At 35.0% G+C, this 16,317-nt stretch overlaps 1 protein-coding gene across 14 annotated transcripts in view; it reads right to left on the reverse strand.

Moving 5' to 3' along the window:
• LOC128185563 (protein phosphatase 1 regulatory subunit 12A-like) overlaps window positions 1-16,317 on the reverse strand; it is a 40,488-nt gene that overhangs the window by 21,327 nt on the left and 2,844 nt on the right. For 2 of the 14 annotated variants that reach the window (XM_052855132.1, XM_052855134.1), the window contains exons 2-17: window positions 15,090-15,220; window positions 14,469-14,587; window positions 13,037-13,196; window positions 12,437-12,581; window positions 11,899-11,973; window positions 11,423-11,487; window positions 10,485-10,502; window positions 7,940-7,978; window positions 6,711-6,985; window positions 6,152-6,192; window positions 5,637-5,813; window positions 5,232-5,264; window positions 3,823-3,975; window positions 2,246-2,452; window positions 1,533-1,603; window positions 360-659 (exon numbers count right to left, since the gene is read on the reverse strand). In XM_052855132.1, coding sequence (XP_052711092.1) covers window positions 360-659; window positions 1,533-1,603; window positions 2,246-2,452; window positions 3,823-3,975; window positions 5,232-5,264; window positions 5,637-5,813; window positions 6,152-6,192; window positions 6,711-6,985; window positions 7,940-7,978; window positions 10,485-10,502; window positions 11,423-11,487; window positions 11,899-11,973; window positions 12,437-12,581; window positions 13,037-13,196; window positions 14,469-14,587; window positions 15,090-15,220 — 2,009 coding nt within the window. Of the gene's footprint in view, window positions 1-359; window positions 660-1,532; window positions 1,604-2,245; window positions 2,453-3,822; window positions 3,976-5,231; window positions 5,265-5,636; window positions 5,814-6,151; window positions 6,193-6,710; window positions 6,986-7,939; window positions 7,979-10,484; window positions 10,503-10,650; window positions 10,666-11,422; window positions 11,488-11,898; window positions 11,974-12,436; window positions 12,582-13,036; window positions 13,197-14,468; window positions 14,588-15,089; window positions 15,221-16,317 lie in introns of all 14 variants that reach the window. The other 12 variants (XM_052855139.1, XM_052855136.1, XM_052855141.1 and 9 more) reach the window with 12 other exon arrangements.

Here is a 16,317-nt window from a genome sequence, read left to right on the forward strand (position 1 = left end):
GATAACTTCTTATTAATAATAACCATAGGAATTATTCTAATACACATATAAATCAAAACTGGCTTAGTGTGTTCTCTATTCTGATCAGTCTATACATGAACTCATACATTACAATAACATGCTATTATCCTTTATCATTAAAATTAATGTTACTTTAAAAATCAGTACTCTATCTCTTAAGGCAAACATCAGTGCAAATGTCAACAACATACCAATGATAATTATCTAAAGTATTAACTCATGAACAAAATATTTTTAGTCTGTAAATTCATACTCAAATGATTCAGCATTCGGATGTCCAAAGTTTCACACAAAGGAAAAAAATGGGTTAATAATGTGATGAAAGGGGCAACACCAACCTTTTGAATTGATAATTAGAATAAGGGGAGGAAATGATCGACGAGGATATAGAAGTCGTGGTTCCCGTTGTCAAGCCGACCGTCGTGACGGTAGCACTTGGAGTCAAGGCTGACGAGGCAGTGGTCGCTGGCTGGGAGGCGAGGCGGGTAGGCAGGGAAGATCGGTGGTCCTCCTTGAACTCCTCCAGTCGCTGCTTGTATGAAGACAGGCCCCGGAACGAACTCGGCCCTCTCAAGGACGTTGTGGAGGTCAAGGTCGTGGAAGTGGAGGAAGTGGTACTGACAGAGGAAGAGCCCAATCTAAAAAACGCCGACAAGCTTAGTGACTGACCATGCACGCAGACTTAGTACGGTTAGAAGCAGAAAGCCCGGCACATGAGAGGGGAGAATTGAGACAGATTTGTTATTCAGTGTTAGCAGTATAACAGAGGAAACTACACATACACGTAATATAACAAACATTCAGTGACAGACTAATTCATGCAGAACAGGAATCAAGAAAAATTCACATGAAAGAGGAATTTTTTTACCCAATGCGGATTACCTAATTTCAGTTTCACAAATGTGTATCTTACAGGGTATAGCTTAGTTCAGGATTAGATTTGGCAACTCTTGATAAGGCAGGCTTCAAATTAACAGCTTTATCAAGTGAATATATTTATACTGTGCATGTATGAAAAGATTAAACAATCACAACCACTATAACAAAATATACAAAGGAAAACTTAAAGGAAGACCTATGGCAATACATGAACAAGTATGTACACAGATAATGACAATCACGATTCACTATATCATATAATTTCTGATAGAAGTGAAAACCAGAAGAAAGAAAGGACAGTGAGAAAGAGAAACTGAAGTCCTAAGCTAGACAATCTGAAAAGATCACACAACAGGTCCATCAAAAGCTAACCAAAAACATCTCAGAGGTAGACATAGTTTAAAGGTATTCTAATCTAGATTAAGTCTATAATATCTTGTGTTTTCATTTCATTGAAAAATTTTATGATTTCAAGTCTATTTTTACAGTGCATTTTAATTGCTTTACTCCTTCTTTTTACTAGGTAATGAAATAACAAAACAATGGATCGATGATTGAAAAAGTCAACAAAATTCATCGCTTATCAAAGAGACCCCTGAGAGCTGGGGGTGGGGGTGGATTATGTCTCTTACCTATCGGGGACCTTGTTCTCTTGGTTTTCTGATATTGTGCTAGTGCTTAGGAATGGTCGGTTCGACTTGTCCTGTAAATAAGAAAAACAGTTTGAATCATTCAAATTCTCTAAAATAGAGAGAAATTTAATGTACATTAAATGAAGTACAATGAATATGTATATATAGTATATTAATCAGGAGAGGGAAAATTAAAAAAAAAAATTCTAACACTTAGTAAATCTTCATGCATGCCATGCAGCAAATTCAACAATTTTCAAAAACTAGAACAAAAATTAGAAAGAATGTAACAGGAAGTTTGAACATCTGAAGCTGGGAACCAAGCAAACTCAGTGCAAGAACCAGTTAATCTTCACAAGCCTGTCTCAGTAATTCAACATCACCCCATCAATCAGATATTATTTCAGAAACAAAATTATTTCTATCATCTCTACTCTTATTAGAGGAAAATTTAAACATTTGACTGTATAGTTTACTTATAAAATCCTTATTTGTTGAATTTTGGAGCACTGGCGCGATAGACAAAAATTAAAGTGTATAAACTATGTATTTCGAAATTAATTATGAATCTAGTATGAACTACCGGTAATTTAGAAATAACTTATCACTATTGGCTTTCTGATCTAGTAGTATGATTGTATTTTGAAAATGATATCTGAACAGTATTCCATTTGTCACCATGAGACTGAAGGCTTGTAGCTTCTATAACTCACATTCTCCAACCGATTGTTATTGTTGAGGGCTAGGCGGGGACTAGAGGCAGAGCGCGGCAGGTTATTCTTGTCGTTCTCATTCAGGCTGTCATTGACCATGCTGGTACTTCCTGTTTTGCGTAGCCCCGCCCTCCAGGAGGGCGTTTCCCGTAGCGGGGCTGTGGAGGGGTTGTCTTCTCCTGGTTTCTGGAGGGAGATAATGGGTACCTACAAACGACATGCGGGGATTACAGACCCAGAGTTCACACACAACAGCAAAAATGGCACACAGTGAGGAGTAAAGTAATGCAAAAACAACCACAACAGCATAATACCATATATCCTGGGATTTTTCACATTCAGCAATTTTCCAAAAAAAAAAAAAATTCTATTCATATTTTTTTTTATCTGAATAACCATTTATTGCAATTTTCAAATAAAATTTTCCACCATGAAGTGAAACAGATAACTTTTTCAATTGAAATGATCAATAAAGTACAGTCAGGTAGTTAATTAAACAAGACCTAAAAAAAAAATCCCTGGACATATGGTATTGTGATTGTTATACCGTGACACTTGGGCTATGATAAATTCTCTCATTAAAAATTTATAGTTACAGATGTTCATTAAGAAAACATTTATTTAGAAAGAATATTAATAAAACTCAGTAAATAATAAATTAATTTTGAACTTTGTATTAGATAATTTATGACAATGTTAACTTTTCCTTACAATACATGTATGTGGGAAATTGTGCAGAGTACAGTGAGAAATTAGTTTTGCTGTCCTGAAAAGGTTGATATATCTCAGTAACTAATCAACAGCTAAAGAAAATATACTTCTGTTATCATATGATCAGAATTAAATGTAAATATAATGCCATTGGCTATCTTTTTATCAACAGTGAGAAATCTGATGCTTTGAGCATAACAAGTGTAAGTCAATGTATTGAAGTGTCCAGTACATAATAGTGAAGTATGCGGAACCGACCAGTCAGTAATGATGTTAGCTAACCCAAGCCACAATGCACTGTTAATGTAATAGTCAAAGCAGAAACAAGGGCATCACCCATCAGCCCTCTGGGCTAGAATGGGGCCCCAGCGGCAACCGTCCAAGCAAACCCCGCACCACTTCATACAGGGAGGGGGCTAGGGAACCACCAGCAGAGTCAGCTCGTAAGGCTCTTGTAAGTGTTTATGTAAAGAAGTTTCTTTATAAAAGATTATATCACATCTGCATACTGAATTCTGTATTGAAGGATAACATTTTCCTCATGATAATAATGCAACCATCAATGGAATAAATGTGTATTACTCATTTAAAAAATTAATGTGTTTAGAATGAAATCAGTACCACAAATATAAAAAATTTACATGCATTTCAACAAAATTTTTAATTCAATTACTTTATACCAAAAAAATTATAATTTATTCCCTTATTCAAAATTGAAATTGTACACAGGTTTTCTAAGGATTGATCACATCTTATTAAAAAACGCGAGACAAAATGTTCGCAATAATACAAAAATTAGTACGTAACACTGACAGGAACCCAGTGCTGCCCCCTGGCGGTTCGAGCCCCCTGGTGAGTGCGGTTACCTCGGAGCGGTAATGAGCAGGCATGCTGAGCGAGCGAGACAGACCCATCTGTCCACTCACCCCTGTTCGAGCCTTCTCCTCTTTCTCGGCCGAGTCCGATTTTTCTGGCTTGCTGTCTGACACCGCCTTCTCCTCCGTTTCTTTTGCAATTTCCTTATGAACAAAACCACCAAGTTTCATCATTTGTCATTCCACCTCATACAACAAGCAAATCTCAGAAAAAAATATCTTACTGTTACCAAAATATCCAAAAGATACCCCATGTTTGCTAAACATTTCAAAATAAAGATTCCCAAAGCTATGAGAAATGATTTTGATGCTTCTTCGATTGTTTCCCTTAAACCATGCAGATCTCGTCCTGTGTATACCAGTAAATAAAATCCTTATTTCTATACAAGTCGTGTGATTCATGCACTTTGTCGTCGTCTAGATACATGCAATTTGCAACAATGCTGTCAAACTCTGTTAAACAAATCTGTCTCTTGTTTTTCAAATAACATTTGTAAAATTTGAGCGAACAAAATTCATCTTAAATCTGTTGACCACCTAATAAAAGATATATAAATAATTGTTGATGGCAAGTTTTGATTAACAAAGTTTGTCTAACTTACTGACTTCATATCAATATATAGAATATGTGTAGGATGGTGATGTACAGGATGTAACGGTCCCAATAACACACCTCCACTGCCTGTAGTCTTACAATAGTTGAAACATATTACAGTTTAACACAGATATAGCGAACACGCTTATTATGAATTGATGCTTTTACAGCAAAGTGATTTTCATTCTCCAATGTTGTAAACTTGAAGGATATGACGAATTACGCTTAAAGTGAAGCAAAATTGCCCTTCCCTGGCATTTTGTTATAAACGCCTTTTACTGTATCATAGTTCTAAGGGACTTCAGAAGGAGAGCAGGCCATAAAGCTGGTTATGTCTATTTTACAGAGATTTGATCTCTCCTTCTTCAACTTATCTTCCCCTGAAAACAATAAATGCCCCTCTTCTTTTTCTTAACACTTCAATAGACCAGAGAGATTTTGAATTTTTTTCTTCTTATTAATAATTCATATAGTACTGTAAACTTTAAATTAGCTATATTCTATTTTGCATTTTCAGTTTCTGCTAGGTCAACTACATAGCCAAATGACATACATATGTATGAAAAAATAGATTCAGAGATGCGCTAAATAAAATCTGTGCAAACTATTTGAAAAATCAATCCCTGCCAATTTTCATACATACAAAATAATATTTTATTTTTGCAGTAGAGAAAGGCAGTGTAGGTGTGGTATTGTGTGTGTACAAAGTATAATGGAACATCATGACATAAACTGAACTGTTCCTCTGTGTGTCAGACAGAGTTGCCCGCCCCTGACGTTTACTGATTGCATGCCTTGTTGTTACCTTCAGTCTCAGTCTGAGCTTCGAGCGAGTGTCCTGAAAACATGACACAGAAACTAACAGTCTGACAAAATGGACGCCAACACTCACCGCCATTCATTCCCTTCTAGTTCTTCTCCTCCCAACTTGTTGCAAAATTCATACGTAACATGTTGATAGTAATAATAATTGCCTTTTCTTCAGAGATTTTTTTGATCTAATATATTACTCTACTGATAAATCTGAATCATTTTTCACTAAATCATTAATCATATGTGGAATACTGGGTGTAACTTTTATTTTTCACATAATATTGAAAAAAAAAGTAACTCCCTGAATTCATAGACCCACTCCAATAAAGCATTTACTAAAATATGAGACGACTTCCATTCTAGGTGTGTGATGCAGGTTTTTATGACAACAACGTACCCTCAAACTGTCGCCGATCTTCTCTATGGTGGGCGTTTCCTCCTTCGGTTTAGTGACTGCGTCCTCGTTGATTTTATCCTTGATGGATACGTGAGTTGTCTCCCCTTTCTCGTCGACCTTCGGAACATCTTTGGTCTCTACGACAGCGGTGATAGGCGGCTTATCCCTCTCTCTGGGCTGAAAAACACACATTAATTACTATGTAAAGCGCCTGCTTACCATTTGCTTACTACAGTTAAAACTAGGTTATCAAGAAGAAGTCCTAGGAACAAATAGATCTACTTTATTTTATCTGTAAATGCGTTATATATTATTTTTTTATAATCATAAAACTGTGCTAGGATTTGTTTAATTGAAAGATTTTGCTGGGGAGTCTATAAAACTTTGTTATATTTGAGATTTCGCTATATCCATTTTCATACAAGTTTTACTATTACACTGTCTGATATAGTATTTATACTGCATCAAAAACCAGATTATTTTAATAAAGTCAAGAACAGAATGAAAATACATACCACTTGATTAGAAGAAAGTCTATTTAGTTCATTTTGTTTTTCTGAAAAAAAGAAAAGAAAATTGATTACATTGTTAATATATACATGCATTCTAAGATCAAATTATTACGCATGCTCTTTTCCTCTGATATTTCAGTTAATTACTCTTTGTACATGACCTATCTCTGAAGAATACATAGCCACTTTTCTTGATTTATATGATATAAAAATGTATCTTTTTTTATTCATCCAAATTAAAATACAGTTCTGCATGAAATCAATCAATCCTGGTCTTGTTAGATAACTCCAATGGACTAATCAGTCAAACTCAGCACCAATCAATGGACAATCTGAATTCATCAAATGACTGCAAGGTAACTAATCTATATAACTTTATACAAAGCTATATTGCTCCTTAGGTTTTCATAAAGGAAAATACAGGTCACATTGCCAATATCTCAAAGTATCTCCAGCAAATGAAGTTGAAATTAGGATGTACCAAGTAATCAGACATACTTAGTTACACAAACCCTTTACTAAGCAATTTTTCTGAACCAATAGATTGATGTAAGGCACCGACCTGTTTCCGTTTTCTCTGTGGACTTTGTGCCCGACTCTATGTTTGTTGTGGGTGTGGATTTGGGACTTGTCTCCGCGTTTTCCTCTGGCTGTGACTTGGACTCCGAATCCTCCGAGCTTTCCTCCTCACTGGCCGAGCTGGAGCTGCTTTTGAGTACTTTTTCTTCCTCCTCTGTCGGGGATTGAAGAGCTGCTTCTAGCGCTGCACGCTCCTGTTCCACCGTCTTCACATTGACGTTGTGTTTCTGATCCACGCTCATCCGCGTCACTGAACTCCTGAAATAGGTCAGGTGGATCTTATTACACATACTTAAAAATGTGTTGTAATTTACCTAAAATAGTCAGTGTTTACTTCAAATCAAAGATTACATCCAATATATGTATCCTTAATATATTAAGACACATTTTTAATCAGTGTTTTCAGAGCATTTAGCAGTTACAATAATTACAATCAATATATATATAATTCTGTTCTCTATTTTCTTAGAGCAATGCAAGAACACAAGACACTGCTAACGACAACGATAAAAAACTATTAAAAAAAAAAACACAGAAGAGAGAAAAGCTTGCATAAATATTTTTTTTCTTAAAAAGGTCATAGCACAATCTTAAAATTTTTCAATTTATATCTATGTAAAAAATAAACTTTACACATTAAATGATTTTGAAATACTGCAAAGAGCAGCAAGTGGGAGTCAGCAAGATGATTGACAGTTATCACAGAGCATTAGTCCACGCCCCCAGCATCAAAAGACACACCCACTCTTACCCCTCAGTAGTAATGTTAATCTGTGGGTGAGATGGAAAATTCACCCGATTATGAGAATGTTTTTTTGTCAATCTTAGGTAAATGTTTCCCATAGGGCCATGTATCAGCCATGTTTTTTGTGTGTAAGAGATGGGATAGACATATGGTTAACACACTGTGAAATAGAAACCACTGACACACAAAGACAGACAAACAACAAGGCAGCTATAATACTGATTATAATCCTAATGCTGTATACATAATTGTCATTAAAAGGTATGTTCTGACTATGTGTAATTGAATTAATTATAAAAATTTTAAGAATGTTTGGGTCGAATCCCCCTACATTTCTCTTTATTTTAGTGGCATTATAGACAAGTCCTTTCTGTTGTGCTCCTATCCTTTTGGCAGTTATAGACACACCATGCAAGTTTTAATGAGAGCATGGAGGGGACAATGATGGAGGGTAATCTCATATGTACCTTTCTATATCAGCGGAAATATTGTTTGCTAAGGGTTCCCTATATCAAAGAAAAACAGCGCATAATCATCAGATGACATCATAGGCGGGCTAAAAAAAGATCCTCTCTTAACATCAATACCAATTTCACAAAAATTAGTTTATCTTGAAAGACACAATGGAGGAATTATTCATTATAATAGAATTAACTTGTATTTCCCAGGCTGACACTGCGTCCATAAGCTGAAGTCTACAACTAATTCTCTTTTGTTTGCATCTGACCTAATTGTCACTTTACAATAGTGCATCCAATCCATACATGCAACAATAAGGGGATTCTCTGGAAACTCAAAAACCATTCCAATGAATTGTGAAAAAGAGGCTCTGTGTCTAACGCAGCAGCAGTGAGGTGGGGGGTTTCCTGCCCATGTTCTGTCCCAGTCATAGCTTATAGCCCAGCGCTGGCTGCTGGGTGAACACAATAGGCCACACTTTACCACACCACTGACAGAGTGAAGTCATGCTCCTTATAAGGAATGTGAGAGGACATTGTTTTAAATTCCTTTCAAGTGAATCACACATGCACAACAAACCAAACATGCTACTTTCAAATCGTTTTCTGTTTTATTTTTTAAAGAAAAGACTTCTCTGTCTGTATTTACGTTTTAAAAGCATGACTCAGTTTAAAAAACCCAACACAATTCATGAAAAATAAAAAATAAAAACTGTAAAAAAAACTCAATATCTGAAAAATTCTTGACAATATCCCCCTTATTCCCCCTAGAGAATTCTATTCACACCATTCTAGCCCCTCCCTCTCCCCCAAGTTGTTTTCCCTTACCTTACGCATCCCATAGTAGTACATTCATTAAAATCCTCCCGTCCCTATCATGTAATATTCAAAATTCCTAATACACAGAAACATCACATCCATGCATGAGTGACTCCACTGTCAATTTGAACCCATAAGGTCAACATGCCATTAGTGGAGCCATTTGTAACCTTAAATTCCTCGTCCAAATTACATCACCCAGACCTGGCTTATTCGGGCTGGGATCCACAGGTGAAAAGCTTTAGTGTGCAGATAAAAAAAAATTTCTCTCAAATTAAGGTTCTTAAAAATGCACACTATTACGTTACTCCCTCGGCTGGCCTTGCTCCACAATACCTTTAGACATTATTTACACAAAAACTTATTATGCGAGGGATAATTTGTTCCAACAATACTGCACGTTTCTGATGTCTTTATCTCCGAGAGCAAAGGAGAAATTAATTTTTTAAAAGACCTTAATTCTAGGTTGAGGAATGCAGTTATTTAATCCTTGAGGAGGGGAATTTTGCAAATCATCATACCTCTATTATTGATCTGAAGAAGCTTTTCCCACCCTCTTTTGAACATTTAAAGAAGTTTATTATCTTAATTTGCCTCGCATTGAAAGAATCATATTTATTTTCATGACAGCAACGTATCTACAACTTTGTAACAAGTGTAAGGAGCTATAACACTTAGCATAACACAATACTTATCATTCTATACTTGAAAATTAATATTTTCCAAATAAATCTTGACATCAACATTTCACCTCTGTGATTTTTACTATCTACATGTAACATTACTTTTTAAAAACTGTAACTCAGCAAAAAGATTCAGAAATTGATGAGATTTTTTTCTCACCTCATTTTGCTCAAATAGTTTACCTATATGTAACAGGTAAGACAGGTAAGCAGGACCATGCAGCATACCTATATCATGCTATATAGGTTAGTTATCAATCTGAATAAAGAGAGGTACGGCTAACTCAGGTCAGCTAAAGAAGCTACCTAGTACATGTACCATATCAATGAAAACAATTCTTATCTACTGTTTTACAAATTCATAATAAATTAGAATCTGACACATGAGTATAATATATTATATATTATGTCCTGGCAACATTTCTATATTAATTTCCATAGAAGAGAAAGAGGTCACAATACCATTGGGGATAGGGGGATTTCCTTCTAGCACAAAATTAATGCAAATACACGTTTATCATCAATTAACATATTTTTTTTCTCCATCTAAATTTCTAAAAATAAATGATTAATAAATCAAGACAGACTTGAAAGGTATATATATCTGGATTATATGTTTGTATAATATGAGAGCCATACGGTATGAAGCGTTACCATAAATAGCACAGCAGTAGCGTTAACATGAATACAATAGCCAATTCCCAAGCCAGGTTGTTTATAGTACAGTGTTTTCATCCTAAGCCCTTCATAAACTGAATTACACCCATTCAAATAACGGTTGAAAAATACTCCTTCAAAGAATGGATACTAACCTAATTTTTTAATTACATAGATTTTACTTAAAGTTTGTAAAAACTGGGTCATTTCTTTGTGGTTTCTTTAAATGTGTTAAAAATGGTGGGAGTTTTGATCTCAAATACTGGGTACATTATATTATTTTTCAGGAGGTAAAATTTTTAAAAATAATTTACATAAATATCAAGTAACTTTTTCAGTTGGGCTTACGATAAAAACACCCTTGTACTGTACAAAGCACTAAACAAAGTATGCACCTGGTGGAGTCACTGCGGCTGTAAATAACATACACGGCGATTTAGTGATCGCAATCAATAACAACATCGTTAAGTCGCTGCAATTAAAACTCATAATCTGTCACAAATATTAGTGCTCAACACTTTTACACTCGTAAAATCAAATCTTTGATAATAGAATCCGTACACGGTATGTAATTGTCTGCAATTCAAATAATCAGAAAATTTAGTTTTTATACCATGAATTAGTAATAATTGAAACAAATATATAATGCATTTATAATAAATACTTAGATATATATTTATGTACCATAAATAAAAATATCTGTAAAATATTATAGGGCTTGTAAAGAAATAAAAATCAAGCATATTGTAAATGAATTTGTGAAGTATAATTATTTATTTCTACTGCAATACTAAGAATTTACAGGGAAAAAAAGTTATGAAAATTAATATCTATTTGAATTTTAAAAAAAAGTAATTCAAAATAAATAAAAACAATGAAAAATATTTATTGGAATGTATATTTAGTTTTATTTTATATAAAAATATTACAAAATGCTGTGCTTTGTTTGAAAATGACTTCCCTAGTGGTGAATGCTTTAGTAGAAAAATTCCTTAATCAAGGCGTGCAATTTGAGAAAAATCATGCAAAAATTCTAAATGACAGGACTTTATCAATTAATATCGATCAATAAACCAAATCATGAAAACAAAAAATAACATAATAGTAACTGTACCAAAACAAAGGGGAGAAAACTCTTTTATTCAACCAGATTTTAATATCTATTCTTTGAATACAATGTACAACATTTACACAGGAAACTTTGTTAACTCATTCTAGTGAGGGAAATATACAAGGGTGTTCTAGCTATTTTCCACCCAATACCTAGATACACCTGTAGACACCTGAATACACCTTTGAATATATCAGACAGGTAAACACATGCAGTACATACCTTCTCTTTTGATGCTGACCGCGGGTTGGGATGATTTCATTCTGCGAATCTTTCAAATCTTTTTGCTGAAAAATAAAAATAATGGCAGTTAATCTTACTGCCTCTGACAACATGGACAAGAGAAGTTACAGGTGAGCAAGGCTAGAACACAAGATAGAATTTAGGGAACTTCTTAAATGCCCTAAACAAAAAGTTTATCAAGTTTCCAATAATAATGATCTTGTATTTGCACCATTCTTCCTTTTGAAGTTCACTCTTCCTCCAAAAGTTTGTTGTAAGAAAAAAAAATTCTATAATATAAAAACTTTGTGTAAGCTATTTCATATAATTACACGTAAATTTATGTAACTGATTGACTGCATGTAGGCAAATCCAATAAATGTGGCACACCAGGAAACACTGAGAAGCATTATGTTGTAAGTATTATTTAACATAAATTTTTGCTTATTAAGTGATTTATTTTGAGAATTACATACCGAAGCTTGCTTCCTCTCCAATTCCTCTAAAAGCTTCAGGACTTCTGAATCAGCCACATCATACGGTGTCTGACCCTGAGAGAAGACAGAGTGAAGGGAATTCAAGACATAAAATTTTACTAATTATCCCACTTCTTCCTTCTTTTGTTAAATGCAGTTTCCAGATTCCCTAAATATTTAAATATTTGCAAAGCACAGATCCCAAAGTGGAGAAAATTTATTTAATAGATTTAAAAAAATAAAACATCAATATTGTAAAATTAAATGCAAAATCTATGTACAAAATCAGTATTAAAACTGAATAATTTTGGAGTAATTTGTGTCTGTCAATAGTACTTCTCATAAGAAATGCTTAAAAGTAAATAATCCTCAATATGAAGTGATTCAATAATTTTACATATATATATATAATTTAAAAAAAAAAAATCTTGACAATCATTTTTCAAATGAAATGATTTCCGAACCAATGTAAGTTCTGGAGAAAGTGAGCGTGAGAGAAGGAGTGTACACAAGTTCCTGAGAGTGTATATTTACGTACAGCATTATTCTTGAGCTGCATGTCACACATGTGCTCCACCAGTAGTTTGCAGGTCTCCTCCTGCCCCCAGTGGGCAGCTGCGTGGAGGGGGGTCCACCCGTCATAGTCCTGGGAGTTCACATCCGCCCCCGCTTTCAGTAGTATACTGAAACAACGAGTCGCATTTAATGCGTATTCATTACAATAAGTCACATGTATACAGGAGCAAATATTGAGATATCTGTTCATTTTAAACAATCATCAAGAATTTCAAAAATAATTACTAGATATTGATAATTACTAGATATTGATCATTTCATTTCATTTCTCACTAATTTGCTCACTTTAACTCATTCTGTTGAATCATTCAACCTCTTAGAGGACAGTTTTCATGAATTAAAATCTTTTAAGATATGTGAAGATTTTTTGTGGTGTTTACTTGTACATATATAGAATAAAGACTGTATTTCAAAATTCATTGGAAATATAATTAGGGGGGTGAGGGGTGCTCAAGAAATCTGTGAAAATTGAGCAACGGCCTAATAGTAGGTAATATAACAACCCATGCCACCTCACCACTTTTATCAGTCTTCAGCTATTACAAATCAAGATCACACCCACCTCATGACCTTCGTGTATCCCTTTGCGGCAGCCACATGGAGTGCGGTGGCCCCTGTTTTGGGGTGTTTCTTCTCCTTGACGGACTTGTTGTTCAGCCATTTGTTGGCGTCCTGTAACATCTGATTCTCCTCCTCTGAGCGAGCAGCATCCGCGTCCACTCCTGAAAGACAAGGAATGTTTTAGATAACGCCACATTTTACACTGTCATTTCTTTATTTCAATAAATTTGAATTTATTTGCTTCAAATGATTGTCAAAACTAAAACCAGTCATATACATGTATGAAAGTGTGAGCTTAAATTACAACAGATGTAAAACAATTCTTCAAACAATGTTTAACATAAAACTTTCAATGGGTGTATATATAATACTTAGAGTATTTCTAATTTCTTGGATAATTTTCTTTATTCAAAGGAATCTGGACCTCAACCTACATGTAATTCCTACTTTCCTCACACTGTAATATAATACATAATGCTGTTTTGTTAAAGTCAAACTGATTTTGGAAAAAGGTGATGGTGTGATCATATTCTATAGTTTGATGAATTACACACAATCAATCTAAAATATACAGCCCATGTACATGCATTTGTATAACTCAACTAATCTGTTCTCTGTAACCCTACATCACCCATCCTTCACTTGTTTAATACCACTTCAGCCACTTACAAATAATATCATGTCTACATTTTTGTAGCTTATTCAAACTGAAATCTAATGATGCCCCCCCAAAAAAATGAATTACAGTCACATAAAACTAAAATATTTTGAATTCCAATTTTCTCCCCATTTTTTTCTGACACCAATAATCCAACCCCCATTATAGCCCTCATCTCCTAAGGTATTGGTTTTTAATGGCATATATTGTATACTTCAGATTAAGTATCTTCCATGCCCCATACTGTTCTATTGTTTCCAGTGTAATTTGGACCCTGGGACTTTGTGCCTGCAATGGATTGTTAAATATCCACCCTCCATTGTAGCTAAATGATGAATAATTAACAGTACTGTAATCTGACCTTTTTAATGACTTGTAGCATCGGGTGATAGGAAGAGCAGGATCCCGGGAAAAGAATAAAGAAGAGCGCGGGATGTACTACCTTGTACTAACTCAGGAAATTCCCCCTCTAGTGAGAGATTTACCACAACAAGTCAACACAGATAGCTAAAAAAGTCGGTCATCTTGATACGAGGTCTAGATCTAGACCTAGAGTCAGAGTTTTACTTTTCCGGTACATGGAGACAATGAAAACACAAGTCACCAAGCTACAGTCTCTCCACTTAGTAAACCATTTTGTTATGTTGAATTGTGGTACATTGTTTACTATGAAGCATTACATTCTCCTTCAGTCTTGACATTAGCTTTCTAGTTACTTTGTTACCCTGATTGCTCCCCATTTGTAAGCTTTGACCATTGCCTCCTGGATGCCTACCCTGATTGTCCATCTCCTCTTGTAGGATTTTCCTCATTTCTTTGTCCTCACAGATATCAATGGCCAGGTCCCCATCATTGTTCACAGCTGCCACATTAGCTTTCTGTTCCAGTAAATATCTACAAATATTACAGTATAGTGTATTTAAAGAACTGAGTTTATACTCCCACAGCTTTATAACAATTAGGACAGGGCATCATTTTACTAAAGTATCACTGCAATGACTCCTATCTTAAATTACTTATGAACTTTTCTTTTACTGTATGATTTCACAAAACTCTACCAAAGGTCTGAAAGTAGCAAATGCTGCCTGTCACGACCCCTCCTATAACAGCTACATTCCTCTTAATATGACTAATTTCACTGTACATGTATCACAGAACCTTCTGTTAAAACTGCCTTATGTATAATGTGTGTGATATACGTATGTCCAGTTTTAAGATTTTCTATTAAAAGAGGTTTCCGAGTTTCATATACAGTACATTTATAGGAATACTTTAATTCTGACAAATGCATCTTATGTTCGCATCAGGGTAAAAAAAGTTGTTAAGGAGTGTGGGTTTTGGGGGGGGTTTCCACTGAGGTTTCACAATGAGATGAAAGTTGTTGATGTGTAATCACCTGGCGATTTCCGTGAATCCACATGAGGCTGTGGCGTGGAGTGGAGTCCAGCCCTCATTGTCACACACATCCACATCAGCTCCATTCTCCACCAAAAACTCCACCATGGACTGATTGTCATCTATACAGGCCTAGAAAAGAAAGAAAGTTTATGGGCTTATACTAAACTCAGGAGATAAATGCACAATACAGGCCTAGAGAGGTTTACAGGCTTATAATAAACTCAGGTGATACAATCATGAATGCACAATACAGGCCTCAAATTAAAGTTTACAGGTAGACTCATGAGCAACAATGCACTTTTCAAGCCTCAAAAATGAATATTGCTTACTTGCAAGTTAAATCAATAATTCATATAAGCAAGTTTTATTCATAATTCTTAATAGGGTATATCCCCTCTGCATCTGAGACACTACATTGGATCCCCACCCGATCAGAAATGAAACATTAGATCCCCACCTGATCAGAGATTAAACATTAGATCCCCACCCGATCAGACTAGACTTTAGATCCCCACCCGATCAGAGACTAAACATTGGATCTCCACCCTATCATACTGCACCAATAAGAGACCTATACTCTACCCAGTGAAGCATGTCTTACTGATGTATAATTTATATATTAAGAGTACAGACAATTGAGGGCTAATCACACTGCACAGATAACAACAACAGGCCTCTTGTATCACACCTCGGGGAGCATTATATCACAATCAGAGCTCGCCCGACTCCCATCTGTACACACATGCATTCCATTCTGTTCCACACTGGCCTGTTATCACACAGGAATGTATAAACAATAAGCAGTGCCTGCATCCCCAACTACTCACTCACAGGGGTTGCTTAATCTTTTAAGAAGAGAATTAAGAAGAGGGTCTTAAGTTTATACAAGAGACTCACATTATCTTGAAGATTTAAGAGGGGAAAAAAGAACAATTTAAGAAGCAGTCATTTTAATTGTTTCGGCAGTGTAGATGAGATATGGAGGTAACAGGTTTTAATTGAAATATTAAAATCTCAGAGATCTGAGGAAGAAAGGTTCAGAAAAAGCAAAGGTTACTGGAACTAGAGCGATGAAATGTACAGCATATTATAGAACAAAATATGGATACAAAAAAGCCAGATATCTTAAAAATAAAGCCAGATATCTTTAAAATAAAAAAATAAACATAGGTCAAATAGTGCAGAAATTGAAATGCAGAGATGATATAAATAACATAGGCATTGAA

This window comes from Crassostrea angulata, chromosome 5, assembly GCF_025612915.1.
Source record: "Crassostrea angulata isolate pt1a10 chromosome 5, ASM2561291v2, whole genome shotgun sequence".
NCBI classification, from domain to species: domain Eukaryota; kingdom Metazoa; phylum Mollusca; class Bivalvia; order Ostreida; family Ostreidae; genus Magallana; species Magallana angulata.